The sequence below is a fragment of the Ceratosolen solmsi genome, unplaced genomic scaffold, assembly GCF_000503995.2.
Source record: "Ceratosolen solmsi marchali unplaced genomic scaffold, CerSol_1.0 scaffold10, whole genome shotgun sequence".
NCBI classification, from domain to species: Eukaryota; Metazoa; Arthropoda; class Insecta; order Hymenoptera; family Agaonidae; genus Ceratosolen; species Ceratosolen solmsi.
The window spans coordinates 1,335,713-1,362,024 of NW_011948412.1; the positions used below are offsets into that span (position 1 = coordinate 1,335,713).

Here is a 26,312-nt window from a genome sequence, read left to right on the forward strand (position 1 = left end):
TAAAAAATTAATTATTATGTATATTTAACTATAAATATATTATCGTTTAATCGTTAATGATAAACTATTTTCTTGGAGACATAATGTATTTGATACAATTAGAAACAAATTTTAATAAATCATATATTTGTCCCCGTGAAGTTTTTATTTTAATAATAATAGCGATAGTTTTTATGTCTACATAAAATATAAAATATTTAAAGTACAGATTTCGCTGTAATTGATTATTTGTGATTAATTTTATAATATGGCACAAATTTAGTATTTAATATATTTTATTGAAACGTTTTTAAAAGTTTTATTTAATTAATTAAAATGCATATAAATTAAATATTGATCTATAATTTGAAAAATTTTCAACTCAAACTTTATATTGTTTGATAATAGATTTGTGATCCTTAAAAATGCATAAGAAAATTAAATATAAATAATTTTCAAAACTTTAAAATTGTTTAAAATAATTATAATTGACAATTTCAAATTTTAAACAGTTATGATTGAAATTATTTTGTGATGAAAATATCTTTTTATTAACATATAAATAAGGAGTAATTTTTAACTTATTTGAATTACAATATTTTAAGAATGAAGTATTGGATAAAAGATCTATTAATCATTAGTTAAGTAATAATATAACTACCTTAAGGTAAACATTTTGGCAGGATGACATAGTTATTAATAATGTTGATAATATAGATATTCAGATTGATTAATTAATTTACCCAGTTGCTTTGAATAAAAATAAAATTAATATGAAATTAATTATGTATTAATTTTATTTTTATTATATGTGATTGTACATATACATACAAACAATTCATGAAGTATGTCTGTTACTATTGAAAAATACATTTTAATTAATTGGTTAGTTAAAAAGTAGTATTACGGCAAAAAAACTTTTCAATAATATTTCAGAAGAAAAATTATGAAGATAAATGAAATTTCAATCGATAAATTATTTTAATTAAACTACTGAATATTTATCCAATGTTTTGTGTTGGAACAACATAACAAAACAATTATTTTAATAAAAATGTTTTTAGCTCACTAAAGTCTAGGTGATATAACAACATGTCCTTATGTAATTTAAATTCTTAATTAAAATAAAAGTGTCTTGATGCAATAGATATAATTTTTACGTATCATGTACTATATTTTTTAGATCTTCAAATTAATATTTAAAAATAGAATTTGGTTAATATTAAAGCGATGGTATATTACTTACAATTGATAAAACCAATATTTTACGAAGTCATAATTAAGGAATTGACCCTATTGTAACAAATATTATGCCAAATATTATAATTTTGAATTATTTACTTAAAATAATATCTACATTTTTTATCGTAATTTATAAAATTTTCAAATGTTTATCAAAAAATATTCCCAGAGCAATAAAATAAATGTATTTATATCAATACGTCATATTCAGTAGAAAACTTATAATGAAAGAAAATAATAAATTTACGAACAAATAAGTTAAAATATTTTTTATTTCTATCTTTTGTATTTAATTTAAATTATACATAATAATTAGGTACAGAACAAATTATCGAGGAATAAAATGAAGATTTTGATAATATGAATTTCAATTAAATTAGATTTTTTTTATGCTGCGAATAAAAACATTTATATAATTTAAATTATTTTTTTATAATTATAAATACTTTTTGTTGTAAAAATAGAATTAAAATATCGTAGAATTATTAGTTGTATATTATCAAATATAACTGAAGTAATATTATATTTTACAAATAATAATTAAAATTTATTTTCGAAATTAAAGAATATTTATATATCGTTTGAAATTGGTTATTTGATATTTCGCGTAAATCGTAAATTAATGGAAAGCACGTACTCAGATGTCAAACAAATCACGCCAGCAAAATATCCTTCCTTCTGAATTTCTAAGGAATGACAATTATTTGTTTTCTTAGTGTATAAAAGTGGCTGAGGGAGGAATGTGAATATGACACTAAATGTACTTTCAACGCATCATGTCCAAAAAAATGAAAGTTGGAAATTCCCTTATACATTCTTTCAAGAGAAGAAAATGAACAATTGTGAGAAAATAAGTAAGAAAGGGATAGAGAGAGAGAGAGAGAGAGAGAGAGAATCGCTACAGGGTGATAGAAGGAATTATTGAAAAACGAAATGCGCTGATTAACGGCCTTGGCAGTTAACAAACTGCCACAACTATACTGTTTCTCACATTTTAAATGCTGTTTTATACTATTGTTACTTATCCTCAATTATGACTAACTTCATGGAATGTCTTTCTGTACTAAAAATTGTCATTGCAACTTTTAGTATTTACAGATGACTTAATTTATCAATTATTTTAAGTTTCTCTTCTTCTATTTACTTTTCATTGTTTTTATGTTATTTATTCAATTACATACAAATTCTTTTAAAATGTCTACATATGAAAAAATACAAAAGTTATGAATACTATTATATTGTATGGTCGCATTTGATATCCTTAATATACGAATACAACAGCGCGAAAATTAAAATAAAAATTATCGTTAAAATATAATATTAATTATTAATATCACATAACTTATAGGCAATTCAATAAATGTATTTACATTTAAAAGTTTCTGGCTTCAGTATACTGAGTTACAAATATATGTTGTGATTAATGCAATTTGTGTAATAATGTTCTAATGCTTTTTATCAATATCGAAGTTTTATAAAGTCTTTCATAAATATTTTCAGACAATCTTAATCTAAAGAAATATGTTATAAACAAAAATAGACAAAAACTTAATTGTTTTATAAAATACGGTGTTAAAAGTAATTATAATATTGAAAGTTGTCTTTTCTTGCTTGAAAATTTTAATTAACTAACTAATTCATTAATTTTTTCTTTAATTCAATTTAAATAAAATTTTATTGTAAATACGAATTAGAATAAATAAGGGACTAATTTTTAAACTCACCGAATCGGTGGTATAATATAAGAGTGTATAGATTTATTAAATACTGCAAACAAAAAAAAAAAAAAAACAAAAAAAAATACACTAATTGTAACATTATATTTATATTATTTATTTGCTATTTGCAAATTTTGCTATTTAATATTAAAATATGACGAATAAATTATTTTACAGATAAGGTACAATATTTATTATAATGAATTCTGTTTTTACATGTAAAGATTCCGCTCTTATTACTTTGTAATAGAATACTTTGTAATGACATACAAATATAATTATAATATAATTTTATAAAGGTAGTTATATATAGCATAACAGATTTGTCGATCATTTGCATAGCTGTATACATTCTAAAAACTAATATGTGTAAACCGTTGTCTTTACAGTTTTTTATTTCGAAACGTAATGTCGTATTGAAGGAAGTATCGTTTAGACCCCAAAACACATCATTCGAACTTCAACGAGCTGCATCCGTTTCCAAGCACGTAGCGCTAAGCTTCAACCTCAACCTCTTTTAATTGCTGTATCCACAGGTCAACTACAGCATATTAAACATGACCTTTGGATAAGATGATCAATAGATCCGTTAAGACCATGAATGGAGTAATGAACAGAGATTGGAATTACGGAACAGAGCACGAGGAGCAAAGTATAGAATGGTCCTTCGTGAATGAGCGAGACAGATGAAAGAGCTCTCTGCTGAACAGAAAGAGGTGGTAGCGGACTCTTACGCGTAGTGTGCGTATACGTGTTTTTTATTGCCTTGTGTTATGCGCACACTTTTCTGATATTGAGAAAATTGAGAATTGAGCCAGGAGGAGGCGGATGACAAGAAAGTTCGGTGGCGGCGGCAGATGCCACCACCACACGTTAAACCGTGTAAGTTTAGTGTATATGCCTGCGTGCGCGTGTGCGTATTTTTGCGTGCGCGTACATGGGAGAGAGACCGAGAATGTGTGAGTGGGAGCGAGAGAGCGAGAGAGAGAGAGAGAGAGAGAGTGCACAAGAGATATTATGGCAACAACAAAACTCTAAAAAGGGTTTTTCTCGCGCTAAAGATTCGCTAGATGGTCGAGCATAAAGGACTGGAGTGTTTCGGTATTCGACGCAAAGGCAAGACAAGAGAAGCGGAACTCGTCCCGTTATTTCCAGTAGTACGATACAAGCTTAGAGGTGGTTTTAGAAACAGCAACAGCAGCAATAGCAGCAACAGTAGTAGTAGTAGCAGCAGCAGCAGTAGTATTGCGAACGACGGGAATTATCGCAAGGCCGTCGCGCTAGTGGCAGCTATCGAGGAGCTGTTCTTGCTATTTAAGTCTTTTTCTCGTCCTCGTCATCGTAGGCAACAACTACGACGATTGCCGCCACGGCTTTCACCGAGATGGTTGGACTGGCGGGCGGGGGAGGTCATCTATACCCCTCGCCCCCAATGCAGCCTAACCTGGAGCGTGAGTAATTGCCCAGGATGAGAACTTGGGACTTCCCGATATTATTGAGCGTTGCACTACAGCTGTCAAGCTTCCCTGTCCTTCCATTCTCCTTCTCTATCCCTTCTCTTCCACTCTTGCTCCCTTTTGAACCTTCCCTGACTGTATTTTTATTTAGATGAATATCTAATGTTCAATGTTATCAATAATAGGCCATTTGGCTTACAATGATTGTTTAAGTTAGAGCGAAATTATAAAGTCTAGATGGTTGGCTTTTTGGGCATTATTTTGGAAAATGATAAAATATTCTAGCTTTCTATGCCTAAAGCTTTATCAATTTATTAATAGCATTTGATGGATACATTCATTTAATTGGCTATGAATATTTAATTTGTAATTACAAGTGTCTTTATTTCCTGAACAATCAATGGTCTGTGTACTTACTCGGTGTGGATTAATAGGTATCACTAAGAATTTACTCTTCTTGATTAAACAATTTTTGTATAAATGATTTGAGTTTAAATTATAATATAAATATCTATCGCACAGTGGTAAGGCATTATTTAATATTAAATGTGATGCATTGAATCTATAGAATGATAATGATCAAACGCTGATAATTTAACATTAAATTTAACATTTTAAAGAAAGTCTTGTTTGTTATGTTTATTATAGTCCACCCTCTTGAAAACGCTTTAGATATTACTTTAAAAATCTGTAATTATTTTAGAATAATTATCTACACATTCTTATGAATATTATTTGGTACTAGTTCAAACCATATTATCTAATTCAATGATTTTCATTAATAATAATTATTTTTAAATTAAGTTGTGCACTGACAAATACTAGTTTTATGTATTGATGTTACAGTGAGAGAAACTGGAATGACTCCTAGTGCTCCAACAAGTGCCGATGCTTGTTTGAGTATAGTTCATTCTTTGATGTGTCATCGGCAAGGAGGAGAAAGCGAAGGCTTTAGTAAGCGTGCAATCGAATCTCTAGTAAAAAAATTAAAGGTAAACGTTCGCATTCAATGTTTTAATATCTTATTTTTTTTTTAATTTTATTAAATTAATAATTTATATATAGTTCTTATTATTAATTTGTAATGTTAATTGTGATTTAAGTTTTCCTTTATGAATGCTTTCAACAAGTGCTGAATTGAATTGAAGCACTGAATAATTTATTTTCAAATAATTAATTCAGTATTAATTAAATAAACATAAATGTTTTAAATAGTATTTTTTCATAGATATATATATTTTACTTAGAAACAATTAATCTTTAATATTTTTAGCTAGTTATGAATAAGTCAAATTTGCTTTTTTTAAAGGAAAAAAGAGATGAACTAGACAGTTTAATAACTGCCATCACAACCAATGGAGCACATCCTAGTAAATGCGTGACAATACAGAGAACACTGGATGGTAGGTTGCAGGTTGCTGGTCGGAAAGGTTTTCCACACGTTATATACGCACGTATTTGGAGGTGGCCAGATCTTCATAAAAATGAATTAAAGCATGTGAAATATTGTCAATTTGCTTTTGATCTTAAATGTGACTCTGTTTGTGTCAACCCTTATCATTATGAACGAGTTGTTTCTCCTGGAATTGGTAAGTATCTTTGTTATACACACCATATTTTTACACACGAAAATATAACGTTTCAGTTTTTTATCGAAAAAATTAATTGTAGATTCATCAAAATTTTTGCTAAAACTATTTTTTTTCTTGTGCAATAATTTTTACTTTTTTACATATTATGTCCATTCATATTTTAAAAACATGTTTTTTTTTCAATTTGTAATATTTTTCTTATATTAGTTATTTTAAAATTGTGTTAAAAATGATAAATTTAGAAAGCACATATATATTATTTAGTAATGACAAGTTTAAAATATTCATAAAAAGAAAACAAGTTTTTAATTATGAAATAATCCATCTGAAGCATGAGAGATTGAAAATAATTTTGCTTATTTTGCTCTAAGCGATAATTTGCTAAAAAAAGCATTCAATTAGTGAGGATTGTTACTTATAAAAATTAATAAAAAGGATGTGTTAGTTAATGTTTGTCTAATATTGTTAGATAGATATTGTTAATTATATTTTATTTAGTATATTTTTTATATATAAAAATTATATACTATATATTTTTTAATCTATTGGTACTTATATCTACATTGACTAATAATTGATTTCATAAATTGAGCTGAAATATTTTTTTATTTTTAATGCTAAACTATTATTAGTATAAATCAACTATTATGCCATTATAATTAAACTACAATACTTGAAATTTTGCTTTAATTATATTTGAATGAACTATATATTATTTACTTAAAAATGATTTTGTATTCACAAATAAAGATAATTTTAAGAAGTTGGTTTCTATTTTTTTTTAATATTTAAATAAAACTTTATAATTCAATTATCGTATGCTTATTCAATTTCATACTAATTTAAAAAAATATGTTTAAAAAAAGCTGTAACAATCCTAATGTATTTACCATAATTTAAATCAGTCTGAAGATTTTTTTATTATGCATATACATAAATATTCCCTAAGGTTTGATATTAATTAAATATTTCATTTTTATAATTATTTTTTTCTTAATAATATGCAAAAATGAAATAAAATTTTTTTATTGAAAGTGTTTATATATAAAAAAAAATAAATACTCGTGCTACCTATATTGTTTAATAATTATGAAAAAATGTTTATGACTGAATGATTTGGAGAATTGCAAGTAACAAATATATTCATTCGCTATTTTACTTATAATTTTTATAAATAATTCAAAATATCTTTTGACTTCTATTTGACTTATATTTCGTTAAAAACAAAGTATAAATAACATCATTTTATTGTTTAATAGTTAGTAGGTACAATCGATTGAATAGAACAGTCACTTGCAAGTTTCCTTTAAGGGATACCGGATACTGAAAATAATTTTTTTGATATTGATTTTTCTATTATTCACCATTTGTTATATACATTGCAATTTTATTTTCTATTCTTATGCAAAATATGAAGAAAATCTGTGTAAGAAACATAAACTTGATATTACTAATTCATATTTACATTGAAAGGTCTTAAACGAAGGTTATAATTCATATTAACAAAACAGATTCTACATTTCATATAATTTCTTCTTCATTACACTACTGTTAGTAATGTAAAAAAATTGTACAGTTTCAAAGTCATTATTATATATAAAGAAAGATGGTTTTGAAAAATAAAAGTAGAATTTGTTAAACAAAATGTGATAACAATTAAAAAGGCATAAATATTTATAATTTTTTTTTTATAAATGCCTTTATAAAAATTAAAATATTAAACGTTGCTATTTCGGAGTGTTTTGATATTGAACTTGAAATTGACAAGGGCTTTTTAATCGCCTAACATTTGAGAAACGTTACTGAAAGTTCATTTATCTTTATGTGTGTTATCCAACAAAGTGTTTATGTTCGAATAGTGAAGAGATAAGAATAGAAAATGAAATTGCTTGTATTGATTGCAAAAAGCGCTGAAATATTTGTGCATTGTGTGCGAAGAGATAGTCTCGAGAGAATTCGATCGGTATATGGTGAAGCCCTTAGTTAGCGCTTTACATAAGTTTCTTTCATCGTTGTCGCCTTGGTGTATATGACGAGACCTGCTCGGTTTCCCCGTCCCCTGCACACGCAGATCCATTCTTTACAGACCTATCGGGCCTGACACTACAGTCGGGTGTCGGGGTCGGTCCAGGTGGGCGTCTTGTCAAGGATGAATACAGTGTCGGAGGTGGTGGCAATGCGGCTTCGGTCGTCGCTGGTGTCGGTGTAGGCTCTGGCATGGATGTTGACGGCGAAATGAACCAGACCATCCAGCACCATCCGCCGGCCCAGGCACCGGCGTCCAGCAACACCCAACAGTCGCAACAACCTTTCATGCCTGGGCTACCACAGCCAACAGTCGGTAAATCACTCCCGCTTCAGTATACGATTATTTAACACGTTGATTGTGTGACAGTGTGATGTAATCATAGACTGCATTTTAACTTACAATGTGCGAACGCTACCTTACCGACCACAACTTAAGCAAGCAAACATTTGACGTTGATCGACTAATCGCCATAAGAATTTATCTTTATTAGATAAGCACAGATTTATTTATGAATTATATTAATTTTAATTTGCATACTGAATCGCTTTTATTGATTAATTTCATTAACATTTAAGTACTAAATTTAAGTAACATTTAAGTAGAATAATGGTGGTAAGGTAATTAAACACGGATGTGTCTTGGAAATTTATATCTTAGATAACAATAAACTGCACTGATTTTGTTACCTCTTTAATAATTAAATTTGATCATACTAATAAGAAAGGTTTAACATTTAACTTGTCATTTAATTTATTAAATAAATTGATTACAAGTTCGAATGATTTTTATAATTTAAAATTAAAAAGAACAATATTTAATAGGTATTATGTCTTGTTTATTTATCCAGTAAAATTTGTGTATTATGTATTTAAAATCCTTAATTAGCTTAGATTGCTGTATTAATAAAAAAAAAAAACTATAGTTTTGTAGAAAGGCTAGTTAATTATTGTTGTATTTGTTTCTTTAAAGGAATGCAAAAGCTAACAATTAATATAACAATATGAAATTTTCTGTTTATGTCGTATTTAGCTCGATGAATCCGTATGCTCACGCGTTTAATGATATTAAACAAAAAAATCTTAATTTAATATTACGTTTTGCATATGTTAAGTTACAATAATTAAATTATAAAACGATATTATATTAAACGCCCTGTAAAATAGAAAATGCTAAACAGGACAAAATTTTATTTTATCTTTATATAACGAAATATTTCATTGTAAAAATAATTAAATAAATGTAGAATAAAACTGCAATTTATAAACAATTCATTTGATTGCACGTGTTCTAAAATAAACAGAGGCAGTCAATAATCAATGAAGAATATCTTATTTATAAGTTAAATATGTCCCTGTTATATTTTTCCTTTATATAAGAATGATTTTTTTTAACAAAGAATTGTTATATTTATTTTTATATTTACAATGTTATAGTTATATTTACAAAAACAATATTGTTCAAGTACAATGTTCTTATGTAGTAATTGATAATATAAAAAATAGGAAACAAAAGTAAATGTACTTATGCATTCTTTAAATATAGTATAATTTGTTAGCTTTTGCATATGTTGCTTCTTTTTCACTCATAATCCGATCCCTTTACAACTATTTTTTTTTTATTTTTTTTTTTTTTTTTTTTTTTTTTTTTTTATTTATATAAAACTGTACACAGCTAATGGTGAGGTAATGTTTAACGGGGCAGCGAATAGTGCTAATCCCCGCGGCAAGCTGGAAGATAGTAGTTCATGCTCTCGGCAGACTTGGATTCCTACGCCGCACCATTCCTCAGCGCGAAACATACACCATTGTACGTAGACTACGATGCATCTGTCTTGGCTGTGCAGCTTTTATCCTTTTTTTATTCACCGTCTCTGTACTTTATTTTCTGTACTTTTTGTTTTTTATCCTCCCGCCCCCAACTCCATATCTCGCTTCTTTTCTCACACTTGCTAGGCACTTTTTATTTTATTTTACGCTAATACACGCTGATTAAAATATCAATTTCTAAATTTCTTATTTATTTTTATTCCAAGCAACATGCACATTTGATTATTGTAATTATTCTTTTAAATTTTGCTAAGTTGACAATAATTTTTTAATACAATAACTGTTAAAAATGAGAATTTATTGTAGAGAATATGTTGAAAGTATGATAATGCTCTTAGAATCATACTTTCAAGGATTAGCTAAATTTATTTTTGTGAGAAAGTTAATGCAAAAATTCTATTTATAAAATAAACATGAAGAAGATAATTTAAATTAGTGATGTTAATTATTTGTAAAAATATTTTCTTTTTTAACTGAAGTAAAAGTAATTAATACTTTTTTAAAATAAAAATTGAGGACTTAAAATTTTTTAAAAACTGTTGTCCTATAAAGATGATAAATGTGCAGATTATGATATCTTCAAATAAGTATAAAAATAATTTTATTTGAGAATTTTTTACCGTAACCTCCGAACATTTATATATCATTTATAATTGTCAGGCGTTGAATATGTACATTATTTGTCAAATTTAAAGAGAAATCAATGATCTTTACAATGATAGTTTATTTACCAACATAACTTATTAAATCGTAAGAATTTTTGTTGTGAATTTGCCATTATTAAAATTAGTATTCGCCAACTTTTTTGTGTTTTCAATGGTTAAACACGAATATGCAATGAAATATTTAAAATTATTTATAATTCTAAAATAACTAAGAATTAACTTCAATTTTTCCTTTATTATTGGCCTTAATACAATTTTGTGAATATTAAATTTTAGTAGTATACAAATAAATTATTCATAATCTTAGGTAATCAACAACAGTCGTTAAATTCAACAAGTGCTAATAGTAGTGGTCAAATTTTAAATTCCCCACAAGGACAAGGCAACGAAACATTTTATAGTACGACAACACCACCGCAGGATCTGAATCAAGCGCCATCATCTGTAGACGCTTTGACAGCCACGCTTAGTAAGCTTTTTTCATATGAAATCTAATAATTATATATGTGTATGTATATATATATATATATATATATATATATATATATATATACATAGTATAAACAATATCTTTATATATTAAAGAATTAATGAAATGCTAGTAAAGACATGTATTTATGTTATTAATTAAACTATTTATTAATAGACTATTTATTAAATAAATCATAAATCTACTTATGAAAATATGTGTTAAAAACAATTAATTATGAGTAGAAATGATATAACATATTGTATGATTAATTAACTAAGTATAATTAGCCATTATTAATTTAAAGTTGTATTTGCATTTTTTCTATTTAAATGTAATCAATTTATTATATTACATATAATATTTAATCTTACATAGACTCATAAAAATTTGATAAATGTAAAATTTTTATGACTTGTTGCTTTTTAAAACCTGTCATTTTTTTAATTACTATATCATATCATAATTAAAGTATTTAAAACATTTCGATTACATACATCGAAAATTTACTTTATAGTGAACTAAAAAAATCAAACTAAAATAAACTGAATTTTATGAATTTCTTTATAGAATTGGAATAGATATTTTCCCAATTAAATTTTGAATAAAGCGTCTTTTATTTTATTCATAATATATCTTATATTAAACAATGGTGTTTCAATTTATATACATTTGTAAATTTTTTGTAATAATTATTTTCTTTCTTTCTGCCGATTTAATTCAATTACACTTTAATGTGTAATATTTAACAAACCTGTACCCTCGTTTTTTGTAGAAATATAATAATATTTTTGAAAATAAGTTCAATAAGAAAGATGATAATTTCATATTTATCTTTTAATTCGTCGCATGTCTTAAATAATTTAAATAGATTATTGACTTCTTATAATATACAAAATCTAACATTATAATATATTCATCGTTCATTGGATTATCTGTATATAATAATGCAAATGAAAATAATTATTTGAATTTTTTTTATTTATAATTCTAAACATTTCTTTTCAATTTGATACAATAAAAATAAATAAATTATTCCACGTATGAATGAAAGCTAACGGAATATTAACTGTTATTTTTGAAGCAGTCAAGAATAGCGTCAAGCTTCTATAATTATTGAAACTAGTTTAAATTCTATTTATCTGTGAGAGCAATTTTATAATCTCTTAGGGATGCATAATTTTTAAATATTAGAATTGTACTTAATTTCAATGATCAAAATTAATTTACTTAACTGTTTAATTATTATTTTTCATCTATTTATATAGAATTTGTTAGTGATATGACGAATAACATTTTTTATAATTTAAGTTCTTCAAAATAATGTTTTTATCATTATATTTTAGTCCTTAATAAATATTGGAGTTGATCAACAAAGTTTGTCCTAAAGATTTATGTACGATGACATTACTATAACACTTTTATTTTAGCTTAAATTAATTTATATTTTGTTCTGCTTATGTCTTATATACTATTCAAAAAACATTTTTTACATTTAACGTTGTATAATATGCCTTTTTAAAAATCCTAATATATTATTATATATTTATTTTGTTTAGATATACTGCATTGATTTAATTAGCCTTATTGGTATTAAGTTTAATGTTGTTCGATGTTGATAACGTTCCTATTTTATAACAATTTTATATAAATTGGAACTTAATATATATTTGAAATGGATGAGTGGTTATAAATTGTGTATATATTTGGTATTTTAAAAAAATCAATTAAATTCATTGGTTACGAAATAATTGAAATTAATCTTTAATAAATGTATATAAAAATTAAAAAGTGCATATTTTATAAGTTATATTTGTGAATTTTAATGTCAGTACACCTATACTTATTAAGCACACATTCTACTTCAGATTAAATCATAATTGTATATATGCATCTTAAAATATAAATTTTATATTATAATTATATATTATACAAATTAATTTTTGTGTAAAATTGAGTTACATTTACTAAATGAACAGATATAAAAATGAAGAAACTAACAATAAAGAAAAACTGCTTTAGCTTATAAAAAAAAAATAAAAAAAAAAATAAAACTGTAAATTGCAATTTTAAACGCATATTTCTGTTTATGGCATAAATAAATCATTGTTAAGTAAACAATAGAAAACTTTAAAAGTGCAGTGTTTAGGTGTCTTATGTTTCAATGTTTAAGATTAAAAACAACAATCAAATGTTTAGGTGAATTATTAGAATTATTAAAAATTTTCAAACTTTTGAAAATATTCTATCATAAATATTATATAAATAAGTTTAGTCTATCCATATTTTATCTATTAAGGTTTGTAATTATTCGGAAAATATTGTATCTAATACTAGTAACTAATACGAAATAATTTTAAAAGTTTTAATAAAATTCATTGGCTCAAAGATCGAAAGGTTTTTGTTTTTATTCAGTAATGCTTAGTTAATATTTTACTTTGTAGAAATATAAAATATTAAATGTTTAACTTAGTAAATGTAATGAAATTTTCATTAATTTGTTGAATTCATGCTAAAATTTGACAAAATGTTTAAATTATTAAAATGATTAAAATGTAATCAAATGCAATTAAATGTTATAAATGCATTTACATTTATAATTTAATTTAACATAATTAAGATATTCCTATTTGACTAATTAATAAAAGAAAAACAAATGTTTATTATTTAATAAACAATTCATTATTTTTAGGATTAAAATTCATTTCCTATTCATTTCCAAAAATCAGAATTGATAATTAAAAAATCGTGAATATTTTTAAAGCCGGTGGAAGTCAAAGTTCACCAGTATCACCGGTTCATATTCACCATCAAAACGGTTTCGCAGTCGCCACTGTTGCAAATCCTTACAACACTGGAGCACCACAATGGACTGGGGCAAATACACTCACCTATACTCAAAGTATGCAGCCGCCTGATCACCGACATCTTCATGCAACTTCTTACTGTGAGTTCTTATATCTGTACTAGTCTTCAAATGTATTAATAAATGAAAATATATAATTTAATTCATTAATGGCTATCATTTAATACGCTTATTTTCATAATAAATAAAATATTTAAATATTTCAATAAATTTAAGCAATGTTGTCCCCATACTTTGTTCCCATTACCTTTCTTGTTGCCGTTTTCGTTATTAAGGTAGATAATAAAATATTTTTAAAGCATTATTAGGAATAATTAATATTATATTTACAATTAGTATTATATCTCGTCTAAGATACAATAAAATAGAAAAGTAAAGTCGACGTTGAAGTAGAAGCAAGAACATTTTTCTTAAAACTTGTATTTAATTCTGTTTATGAAATGTAATTATCATGCACATACACTGCCCAATTTTTTTATTAAAAATAAAGAATAAAGCTTATATGAAAGTTACAAACGATAAACTCGACATAAAAGTGTATTAATTTTTATAAGATTTTACACTATTACAGGGGGAAATCACGGAGCTGATGTAACAGGTAGTATAGGAGGCGGATTGCTATCGAGTCAGCCGGCTCCTGAGTATTGGTGTTCTGTGGCATATTTCGAGCTCGACACACAAGTAGGTGAGACGTTCAAGGTAAGCAGCGGCTGTCCAACCGTCACCGTTGACGGCTACGTCGACCCCAGCGGCGGCAATAGATTTTGCCTGGGGGCTCTTAGCAATGTTCATCGCACGGAACAAAGCGAGAGAGCTCGTCTTCATATAGGTATTAACTTGTAAATTTTAATATAATTCGATTTGCATTTTGACATATTTATTTATTCGTTTATCCAACGCACTATCGACACAGTTTTTATTTATTTTTTTTTTTTTCAATTTCTATTTCAAGTAATCTAATCTTTTGAGTATGATAATATTTTTTTCGTCTAAGTTTGCTTTAATCTCGCTTCTTCAATCAAAATGGCCGAAATTAACAGACTATTTTATAAAAATTGGTTGGTAAAATATTTTAGAAAAAAAAAGACTTTCAATTGGTTTAAAACGGAGTACGTGCATTATGCTATAAAAGCGAAAATTGCATTAATAATATAAAAAAGAATGCTATGCTTTGACATTATGTTCATTGAGTGCAGGCAAGGGCGTAGTACTTGACCTACGAGGCGAGGGCGATGTATGGTTGAGGTGTCAAAGCGAGCACAGCGTGTTCGTGCAATCGTATTACTTGGACAGAGAAGCCGGCCGGGCGCCAGGCGACGCCGTCCACAAAATCTACCCCTCGGCTTACATCAAGGTGTTTGACTTGCGACAGTGCCACAAGCAGATGAGGGGTCAGGCAGCGACCGCACAGGCAGCAGCAGCGGCACAAGCTGCCGCGGTCGCAGGACACCTTACCCACGGTGCACCCATTACCAAAAGTAAGCCTATTTTTATCGTTTATCTCTCAGTATGTTGAATCCTAATATGGTTCATTGTTAAAATAAAATAAAATAAAATAAAATTATATTTAATAAACTCGTATGGAGGAAATTGAATTCGCTATAATCATTAAAAGTATATAAAGATTAAAAATAACAAAACACAATGCTCATTGATAATAAGGATTGATTGCTTCAGCAAACGTCACTTTTACTTATATTCTTGTTTAACTATTTCTCTTAAGTACTAAATTATTGAAATGAAATTGAATGCGATTAATGTAAGAATATTTAGTGCATCGTCGTAAGCTTTACAAGCATAACTTAATTCGTAAATGAATAATAAATGAATAATTGTTATATGGAAAAAACAATTATTTAAAAGTATATAATGCAACTAATAAAAATATCATATTATTACTTTAATTTATATCTAGGTCTTAGTGCAGCAGCCGGCATTGGCGTCGATGATCTTCGTCGTTTGTGTATTTTACGACTAAGTTTCGTAAAAGGATGGGGCCCTGATTACCCGAGACAAAGCATCAAGGAAACCCCATGTTGGATAGAGGTAATCACATAATTTTTTATCTTATATAAAAACATCAATTCGATTTCTTACTAAAAAGTATTTTTACATATGTTTAAAAAAATGAAATCAGATAAGTGAAAAATTAGGATAGATTTATTATTGAATTAATTCGAATCTTTAATACACAAATTTAAAATAAAAAAGTTTGATCTTGGAAAATTTTATATATATTACCTGCGGTAAAAAAATTTTTATTAAAGTGAGGAATATATTTCACGATATGCCTCCACTTTTTTAGATTTAAAAAATATATCATTTCGTGCTTATTTATAAAAAATAATATTTAAATTATACGATAGATTAAAGAATTATTTAATTATGCATCCAAAATTAGGTGCACCTACATCGAGCACTACAACTCCTTGATGAAGTGCTGCATACAATGCCAATAGATGGACCGCGGGGCATCGAATAATGCTGAATAGCAGCAGGTCGTTTAATGTAAAGGAATGTGGATCTATTCAATTAATTTCCCGCTTCTGTTAAAGAAAAAGGAAGCAAGTACATGTTTGCACGTGTGCATATATAAACTCGCTTGCACACTTAAAAACACAGACGCAAGGAAATCCAATATGAGAAAAAGGCAGGCATTATAAATACATTTAGAAAATCTTTCTTGCTCTCAACTTTAAAAGACTCAAAAAACCAAATGACCCAGTGATGATGAAGAACAATAAATAATATTAATAAAAAAAAGAGGAAAATTAGGGGGGGGGGGTGAGTGAGAATGCTGAGAATAAAGCAAAAAAGAAATACGGTTTTATTGAAAAATAAGAAAGTGGTACAATACATATATTATGATACAATGATACAAGCCACAATTGGACACAGCCTACTAGACAAATTATAATTCTACGTGACTCATTTGAATGCTTCATATGTGGTGTACATTAATTATAAATGGGTGATGAATTAAAGAATTTAGTTTCATAATATAATTGGATGATGTACAAAGACAAAAAAGAATAAGATAAATTCATACAGCCTTCTTACTTACATTCGTAAATAAATATGATGAAAAACAGAAAAATAATCACTCATGTAAATACAGAAATATCGTCACGAGTAATGTATTTCGTGTTCTGTATTGTTTTGAAGAATGTCTGCAGTCAAACTTTAAATTTAACATATTTTCGGGCATTCTTATATCTTTTTTTATTTAATAATTGAGAAAGTACGTTTTTAATATATTTCAGATAATAATTATGATCTATTTTTCAAAAATGTATATTGCTGCACATTTTTTGAATGCTTCAAAAATTTTAATTCAAGAACTTTGGTGCTAAAAAATAGTAATTAACGAAAATAAATTTGTAATGTTCTTGTGTGACAGTTGTGCAGAATAAAATATAATAAATATACATTGATATGAAAATTATGAAAATGTTGAAAATTTACTTTCATAAAATTGCTGATAAATTCTAAAACATGAATAATGCTAGAATTTTAGTTTATAGGTATTTTTATTATAGATGAACTTTGAACAAAATCGAAACCATACAAAAAGAGGTCATATACTATTGTACTGTAGCTTACATTTTTTGGAGGTGGAACAAGCCAACAGACTTTTTTTTTATTGCATTTTTTACAAATAGTATATTATACTACGTTTCATTTTCGTAGACAAATTTTGTCAGCCTTGTACTGTAGTAATGTTTGTTCTGCCTTCAATTGTTTTTTTTTTTTTTTTTTTTAATGTTACTTTATGATGTAGTACTTGTTGAATACTTATATATTTGCTGTTTAATGATTTTTTTTATAGTATATTAGCCAGATAAAATATTCGTATATATCATATTTGGTTAATTCGATATGATGTAATGAGGAAAATAAGTATGGTGCAAATGGATGGAACTTTTTTTATATAGTTCTGCATCAACTCAGCCAATATACCTATAAAGCAATCATATAGTAAAAAGTATAGATGAAAAGAGACACGTACATATATGTACATTATCACTTAATTTGCATAGATACCAGTTAGTTAAATAACATGTAGAATAAGAGTTGCCAACTATTCTTTGTTAATCATATTCTTTCAATTATTTTGATCTTTTTGGATTATATTAGTTTATAATGCAATGGTTGTGTTTTGGTGTACTATTTGCAGATATATAGAATTTTACATATGATTTTATATTGGAAGATATATACATATATATCAATTGTGTGTTAATTATATATAAATATATGTATTAGAATGAAATCAATTTTAATATTATATTAATATTAGATTGTATAAATTTATGAATAAATATGCACAACATGGAATTATACATATTTTTACTTCTAAAACAATTTTATAACTTTTGTACAATTATTTATGCATATTTATTTAAATTACAAATCATTTAATATAATTAATATGTAATTTATATATAATTATCTTTCAGTTCATATAGTTTAGTAGCTGTACGTCTTAACAATATTTATCAAGATTATTTTTTTCACAAAATAATTTTAAATATTTTGAAACAAGCATCTGTATTTACTTAGAAACATTACAATTATAAACATAACTATTATTGTCATAAAAACAGCTCTTTAGCTTATCTTTATATTTCTAATACAACATTGCTTTCAAAAAAGTGAGACTGAAAAGTAAATGAAGGGTACCATGATGATCAGAATGGAAACAAAAATTGCCAATATAATATTACAACTTTGATGTTACAATCCGAAGAATATAGCTGCATATAATGCCTTTGTATAAACAAAAAGAAATAGATAGTGAATAAAATCTCACATTTTCCAAGAATAAACAAAATTATAAATAAATATACATATAAACACGTAAAATGAAAGTTTGAAACGCGAGTTGGTATGAAAGATTTTGTGTGGCTTCAGAAAATAATAATTACTACTACTAATTATAATATAATGATGATGATGTACGTGCCATCCTTTAATACTAAATAATAATGGGGAATATAAGATTTAGGAATTTTTTTACAAATACATGTATTTTTCACGCGCAAGCACATGAAACCTGGATAAAGCAACACACTTTTTAATTGTGGTGCTCACGCTATAAAATAATAATTTAAACTAAATAAGAAAATGAGAGAAATAAATAAAGTATCATAAAATATAAGGTTGCATGTGCATGTAAAATTTTGTCTGCAAAAAATGCCTACAAGAGAGAAGAAACCAAATTACAAAATTGTGAATATTAGTATGCTATATACATATGTGAAAAAAGGTGAAAGACAAATAGAAAGTGAAAAAAATCGCGTAGTTCACGTAGGAGACGCACAAATTTATTCATATAAGATTTTGATCTTTTACATTCAATTTTCAATTGATATCTTTAGAATACGTTTTCCTTTTTTAACAATTTATTCAAATATTATAAGTTATTTATATAACAAGATGGTATATGAATATATATTCATATATATATTCATATATACTATATGAAAAAGATATTAACATAAAATTATGTTTTCTACTTTCCTGATTTAAGTTAAAAACTAAATTTAGTAAAATTGAGAAACAAAATTATAATAAATGTAGATATAACAAACCTTTTAATTTGCATTTTTATGTAAAAAATTTTAATTTCTGCTTGTAACACATCTTTACAAAATTATTTAATTTTGTTTTATTAAAGAAATAAATGAAAATTTTTATAAACATTTATAAAGATAAACAATTTTTTTAAATGTTTTACTTTAAATACAAATGTTTATCGATAACAAATTAAATGGTTTCTGATACAAATATTCAAACAACAAATTATTCAATTTGTGTTACCTATTTTTTTAAATGCTACAGCATTTAATGTATGTTTCATAATGTATTTTTGTTTAATTATAAGATGCAAGTTAATAAAATATATTTTTGTTTTGTATATAATCATATAATTAGTCTTTTTAATCAATGAAAAATTGAACAAAGCCATTATAAAATCATTTTCAATATTGTAATATATTTGCTTATATAAAACGTATTCCACAGAATAGTAAAATTGAATATCACATATGTGTATACATGCGTGAACGTATATAGAATTTATATATGTATGTTCATGCGTAGCGTTTGGTTTATACGTACCTTTTATATCATACTATTTTTTTCGTTTTCCTGAGGAAAAGATAAGTAATAAAAATTGGAGTGTATCCAGTGCGTGATTCAATGAGTCTAGATAATAGGACAAAAAATTTAGTACAACGTTCATACACCTACTAGCATGTATGAAATCACAGATATATAATGAATATAAAATTGAGTATGTAAGCGGTGTACGAAAAAGTTCAAAACCTTGAAATTTTCTCAATAAATTTTGTTTAAAACAATAAATTTAATATTAGGTTTAATCGAATCTTGACCCATTTTAAATGTAATTATTTATTGTTTAAAATTATTTTGTAACTTTCTGAAAGATAATTTGTTATGTACATATTGTATATTACACATTATTTCAGAATTCAAAAAATTAACATGTTTAATTGAGCACAAAAATTATAATAGCACCTTAGGATGAAAATAAAAGCAGACTTATGAATCTTTTAAATTAAGGTCTTCACTTTTTGTACACCATACACTCACACCCTTAACACAGATACGTAAGTTAAAAATTACTTGTATACAAATACACACACACACACATATATATATATATATATATATATATATATATATATATCTTTGATTAGTTAGTGTTAAGTATAAATTTATAATGTAATATTGTGTTTCTATTTTGTCAGATTCAAGACTTAAGTGCAATAGAATTTCCCAGGAAAAATGTTGTATTTAAATTATTCATGATACTTTTTACGATTATATACGAATATTATGTAATATATTTCTATATAATTATTAATAATTTGAATATGAAAGATTAAAGTAAGATTGTAACAATTAAATGTCTAAGTATTGTTGCAAATAGCAAATTGTGTCTATTATTGTCATCATCTGAAGATAAAGAAATTATTTTTTTAATTAAAATTTATGATTATAAATATGTTCAAAAGGTTCGACTTTAATTAGTAATCATAAATATATTTATAATGAAATATTATTAGGCTAACATTCTTTTAAAATATCTTATATGTTAACATACATAATCATATATAAGCACATTTATAATTTATGAGCAACTATTTTCCAAATTCCCTGATCATTTCCTGAGGTACTTTAGAATAGAGATATTAAAAATATATTTAGTGTGGATGTCGAAAATTGCGTTTAATGTTTAAGTAGAATGACTGAAAGATTTACCACAATTGCAAGTAAGTTTTACAATTTATAGAGTAGTTGCTAAATAGCTATACTTCGAATTTAAAATATATACATAACGTTCACACATTAATTTTATTTTATAATTTGTCCTTTTTATCACTGTAAGATTGTATACTATTATGTCGTTTATAAAACTTGTGTAATTAAGACGAATTTTTTAAAAGTGTTTCGCAAAAAATGTGTCTGCTTTAAAATGCAAATTCATAAAGAAAAAGGTGTTAGTTGTATTTTTTGTCTTTTATATATAAGTAAAGCGCATTGTTGATTTGTATAAATAATCGTTACGGTTGTTTTACGTTTTTTAAGATATATGTTTTTGCATATTTTTCAAGAAAAAGTTCTTTTAGTTTAAATCTAAAGTTTTTTATGCGATAAAATTATGTTTCCTGGTATAAAAATAATCGAGAAATTAATGAAAAAATACTCTTGATACGACGTTGTATATCTTGATATACCTGAAAGACTAGAACTGACTTCTTAGCCGAATAAGATATATACCTGAAGTAGTCATAAATATAATTGAGTGCATCGATTTTCTTCATTTTTTAATATTATTCATTGCACTTCATAGATTCGATTAAAGAGAAATTATATACCTTAACAATTCCAGGGGCTAAGACATAGATTTGTATAATGTTTATCAGATTTAATTAATTTATATATTATCTATTTTTTCCATGACTGCATTGCAGTAAAATATTCACTAAACACAATACGTGATCAACTTTGCCAAACTAATAAGAGTATATCGATTTACATATTATTTTTGTAAAAATAAATTTATCAAAAAATATCTTGGTTTGAAAATTTATGAAATCAATTTTTATTCAAGATTTTTTTTATTTTTAGAAAAATCGTGTATCTCTACACCAAAGATGATCCAACGTTATATTTATAACTTGTTGCATTACGATTAACTAAAAAATGTATATTTAGTAAAAAATGTATGTGACTATTCTCATTAATAAATAGTGTCTCGACTTATATTAAATAAGAAAAAAATAACAAGTGTTCAAACTTAAAGAAAAAGCAATTCTAATTTTTATTCATCATATTATTTACAATGGATATTATATTATTTTGTCTGTTTATCTGCTTTATTTTTTATTTCAGTACATTCATTTTCATTTTCTATCCAGTTTCCTTGAAGATCAAGAGCTTTATTATAATCAATAGTTGTGTTTAGTACTTCATTAAGTACAACATCAATATTCTCTCGTGTTATGAACTTATGAGTTATCTTTTTCAGCTCTTGTATTTTTTTCTCAACTTCGAAATTGATTTGTTCTTCTCTTACTTGTTTCCTCTGAAGTGCTTCCAAAACTTTTAATTTCTTAGTTTCTTTTTCTGATTGTAATCGTACTTCTCGTTGATTGGCAATATTTTTATTCCATTCTTCATTGATTTTAAAATTAATATCAAAGTCTTTATCCTCCATTTGTTGAATAAATGATGATTCATATCGTGTTTCTAGTTCTTTTGTAGTTTGTATAAAATATTTTCTATGTTTAAAAGTTCAAATATTTGTTATATGTTATTTGATTATATAAAAAAGAAATATATCTGTTTATAAATGTATAGAGATAAAATTAAGTTTATTCAGTAAATATGTAAGAAAATTTTATTTTTAATTATTTACATTACCTTTTCAAATTATTTAATTCAAATAATTGGTATCATAATCAATGCAAATTATTATAAATACATAAGTAATTCAGTTATAATGTAATTAAATGAATTATAAAATAAAATAATTATTCATTAATTACCTGACTGAACGGTAATAAGTTCTGTAATTATTATAAAGTCTTCGAATTTCAAGTAATTCATCATTGGGTATTACTGCCCTCTCTGATAATCGAAAGAGTTTACTCTTAGCTTTTGGTAACCAAATAGGTTTTCGCTTCCATCGAAGAATTTGTAGATTATTAAAGTTGATATTGTTGAATCCAAAAATGTTTGCATAACTGCTTATTAAGGGATTGCTACTGATTAATTTCATTGTCTGCATTTTGCTTCCTATTTAAGTTAAAAAAAAAAATAAAATATTGAAATTTAATCAAATATAACTGTTAATTTACCTCAAAATAAAAACTTATAATTAATGCTGCTATTATTACATTATAGTTGATATTGAATTTGTGAAACCAATTATTTTATTAATAAATAAGTGTATTTGTCAATCAAGGTTATAAAATAAGTTCAGTTTACAAATTACTGCCTATTTATATTTTATTTAAGGCTGTAATGAAAAAGCACATGGATTAAATTAAAAACTATCTATGAATTAAATTCGTGAAATTTTGTTAATTTTTACGTCTTACACTAATCATAATTTGATAAGTAATTAGTTATAGTTTTATAGCTATGGATATACATTTATGCATCCATAATTTTCAATCTCTCTCTCTCTTTAGCTCGATTATATACTTTTAATTTTTTATTTATATAACCTAATATTATTTTTTTTGGCAATTCTATTTATAATAACAGAGTATATATTATACATATAATATTATTTATAATAACAATTTATAATAATTTAAAATCACTATCGCTACTATGGGCGCATGTAAAGTTGGACATTGTTGGTAAATGTAAGAAACGTTATTGTTCCACAAGCGCAAGTTGAAATCTTCAAGTCAAGCAGATTTAATAAGCATGTTATGGAAAGAAAACGTAATCTATTTTTCAAGTTTAGTTAATCGTTTCATGAAGAATTATTTATTTGCAAACAGTTCATATAATGATTATTTAAATTAAAAAATTTTTTTTTAATAATTAGTACAATTACGGTAACGGATAGATTGAATATTATTATATTATAATTCATTATTGCATGACTAATGAAAATGACTATAAATTACCAAACTCAAAAATCATGTATTTTCCATTTACTTACCAATATTTATACGCATATTCCTACAAATTTATTGCAATATATTGTAGTCAATTACAATTATTGTTTTTGTATTTTTGATTTGTAGAATAAGAAAATAAATCGTCAATATACAATTCCCGTCAATGTTTTTTGCTATTGAAAAATAACGATAAAAGGATTAAGCATTGTTGGCTACTTTGCATAAAAAATTAAGTGACTTGTATTTTTTTTTCAAATTCCAGACAAATATTTCCATAATTCATGGCTCCTTTTTCTGTTTTTTATATTTACATAGATTTAATTGATTATACTCAATATCAATCGTGCATTTTTCATTTAGATTTTTTAAAACGAATGTTTTTATCGGTTTCTATTCAGTGTTTTAATAGCACGTAAATAATGATGTTTCAATACCAAACGATCTAGTATAAGTAATATATATATATATATATATATATATATACCGATTATAATTTTGCAAACACTTTCAACAATTATTAAATAAATCTACTCTAATTCGAAAAGAAATAATTGAGAAGAATTATTTAATAATATATTCATTATTAATTACTAACAATCATTATGAATTATTGACACGAAAAAGTGTATGCAATGTTTTGTTTATCACTCTAAAAAAGCAGTAGTATTCTATTAAATTTTAAATATTTTAATTACTTTATTTATAATATTAACATAATTTAAAAATACTTAATAATCTTTTTGAGTAATATAGTTTATTTTTATTATAGGTTGGTTCTACCGAATTAAAAAATATAAATGATGTTCAATGTATCGAAACGATATTTTACTGTTAATAAGATTGTCAAGGTATTTTACTTTCTTATGCACTGAAGTCAACTTCATTAAACAACATATATCGTATGTACACTTTTAGATGTCAGTTTGAATTCCAGATAAATATGTGGATGCTTAGAATGTTGATCAAACAATGTATATTTAACATTATAATAGGTATTAATAATATTAGAATAATGAAATAAGAACTATATTAGCTTGCTACATAAGCGACATCTACATTGTGAAGTATGTACATGAAATTACATTAACTCTGCATTTGTTTGTCATAAGTGCAATGCTTATTAAGGGATTATCACTGTAAAGCTTAAAAATTTATTTAAACTTTTGGAAGTAAAAAAAAAAACATTTATAAATATATATAAAATTTAATTAATAAATTTTATTTTATATTTTTATGTTTTTTTTTTTCAATATTACAACAATAATATCACATACTGAAATAGCTCTTTTTTAATTTAATATATTTTACAGCTATTACCTATTAATTATAGGCTGAAATAAAATCAATCTAACACGCATAGATCTCTCATAGAATTAATTTTAAAAACATTGTCCACGTTTTCCTTTTTTTTTTAAATTTTTCTTACAATTCTAATCAACTTAAATAAATATCTCATTAACCATAAAGCCCACGTATATTTTAGAAAATTTATACTTTGAATATACCGTCAAATTTTTAATCATTCGAAAATCAAGCTATTTTGAAAGAAACTAATTATTGTTATGCTTTTGAATATTTTATAATTAAAAAATATTCTCCATAATATCAAACAAAATTTGACTTTATTCTATAAATCTACTTTTAGACATGATTATTTTTTGTTTTGACATAGATATTACTCATTAAATAATTAGCTTATATTATCATAAATATTATTTTTTTAAATAGTAATATTTGAGAATTCATTATCTTATATACAATAAATAGAAAACTACATTATGAAATAATCATTATTGTTAATAATAATCATAACTAATAAATGAAAACTATTAAATTAAATAATTAATAAACTGTTGTAAATTACTGATAACTTTTTATTCAAGTTTTAGATATATTATTTAATTTCGAATCTAATAAATATTTCTGTATTAATATTATAATTTACAGTCATTAATTATTATGTTAATAATTAAGTGATTATTTTTATTATATTGGCATAATTTACTTAACAATCTTTTATGCTTATTTAATTACGATTCTTTAATTAATAGAAAAGAAAGCTATATATCTATAATTTTGCATACTTTATTTTAATATACATTTCTTTCTTTATTAAATTATTTTATTTAAAATAAATTTTTAATTTTATAGTTATTTAATGTTGAAGAACTGTTCAATCGTCATATTTTTTTAACGTTCAAAAAACAAAAAGTAAAAAAACTAAGCTCGTTGTATTTAATAATATTAGACTAAAGTAATTTATGTACTCTATTTTATCATTTTATTTTTCATAAGAG

At 25.0% G+C, this 26,312-nt stretch overlaps 2 protein-coding genes across 5 annotated transcripts; one reads left to right on the top strand and one right to left on the bottom strand.

The window, feature by feature from the left end:
* Positions 1-4,143: 4,143 nt before the first annotated feature.
* On the top strand, positions 4,144-16,601 carry Med (Smad/Smad4 homolog Medea). Of its 4 annotated transcripts, none has more exons than XM_011499494.1 (11): positions 4,144-4,390; positions 5,243-5,388; positions 5,706-5,985; positions 8,060-8,329; positions 9,689-9,823; positions 10,816-10,977; positions 13,742-13,924; positions 14,415-14,672; positions 15,040-15,321; positions 15,759-15,889; positions 16,245-16,601. In XM_011499494.1, exons 1-11 carry the CDS (start codon positions 4,324-4,326, stop codon positions 16,323-16,325), a joined length of 1,995 nt encoding a protein of 664 aa, XP_011497796.1. In that variant the 5' UTR covers positions 4,144-4,323; the 3' UTR covers positions 16,326-16,601. The 4 variants fall into 4 exon arrangements, with proteins under 4 accessions (XP_011497796.1, XP_011497954.1, XP_011497875.1 ...); XM_011499652.1 differs by having other exon boundaries at positions 9,719-9,823; XM_011499573.1 differs by having other exon boundaries at positions 8,075-8,329.
* A 5,622-nt stretch (positions 16,602-22,223) lies between these two features.
* mRpS26 (mitochondrial ribosomal protein S26) lies at positions 22,224-23,173 on the bottom strand. The gene is made up of 2 exons (XM_011499848.1): positions 22,924-23,173; positions 22,224-22,656 (listed from the first exon to the last, which is right to left on the bottom strand). The coding sequence occupies exons 1-2, from the start codon at positions 23,163-23,165 to the stop codon at positions 22,230-22,232; spliced, it is 669 nt and encodes a 222-aa protein (XP_011498150.1). The 5' UTR covers positions 23,166-23,173; the 3' UTR covers positions 22,224-22,229.
* Positions 23,174-26,312: the final 3,139 nt, after the last annotated feature.

Coding starts and splice junctions, on each gene's coding strand:
- Med (XM_011499494.1), top strand. CDS start 4,324: ATGGTTGGACTGGCGGGCGGGGGAGGTCATCTATACCCCTCGCCCCCA. Junction 9,824..10,815: donor AGCGCGAAACATACACCATT/GTACGTAGACTA, acceptor TCATAATCTTAG/GTAATCAACAACAGTCGTTA. Junction 15,322..15,758: donor CGGTGCACCCATTACCAAAA/GTAAGCCTATTT, acceptor ATTTATATCTAG/GTCTTAGTGCAGCAGCCGGC.
- mRpS26 (XM_011499848.1), bottom strand. CDS start 23,165: ATGCAGACAATGAAATTAATCAGTAGCAATCCCTTAATAAGCAGTTAT. Junction 22,657..22,923: donor ACTTATTACCGTTCAGTCAG/GTAATTAATGAA, acceptor TTTTAAACATAG/AAAATATTTTATACAAACTA.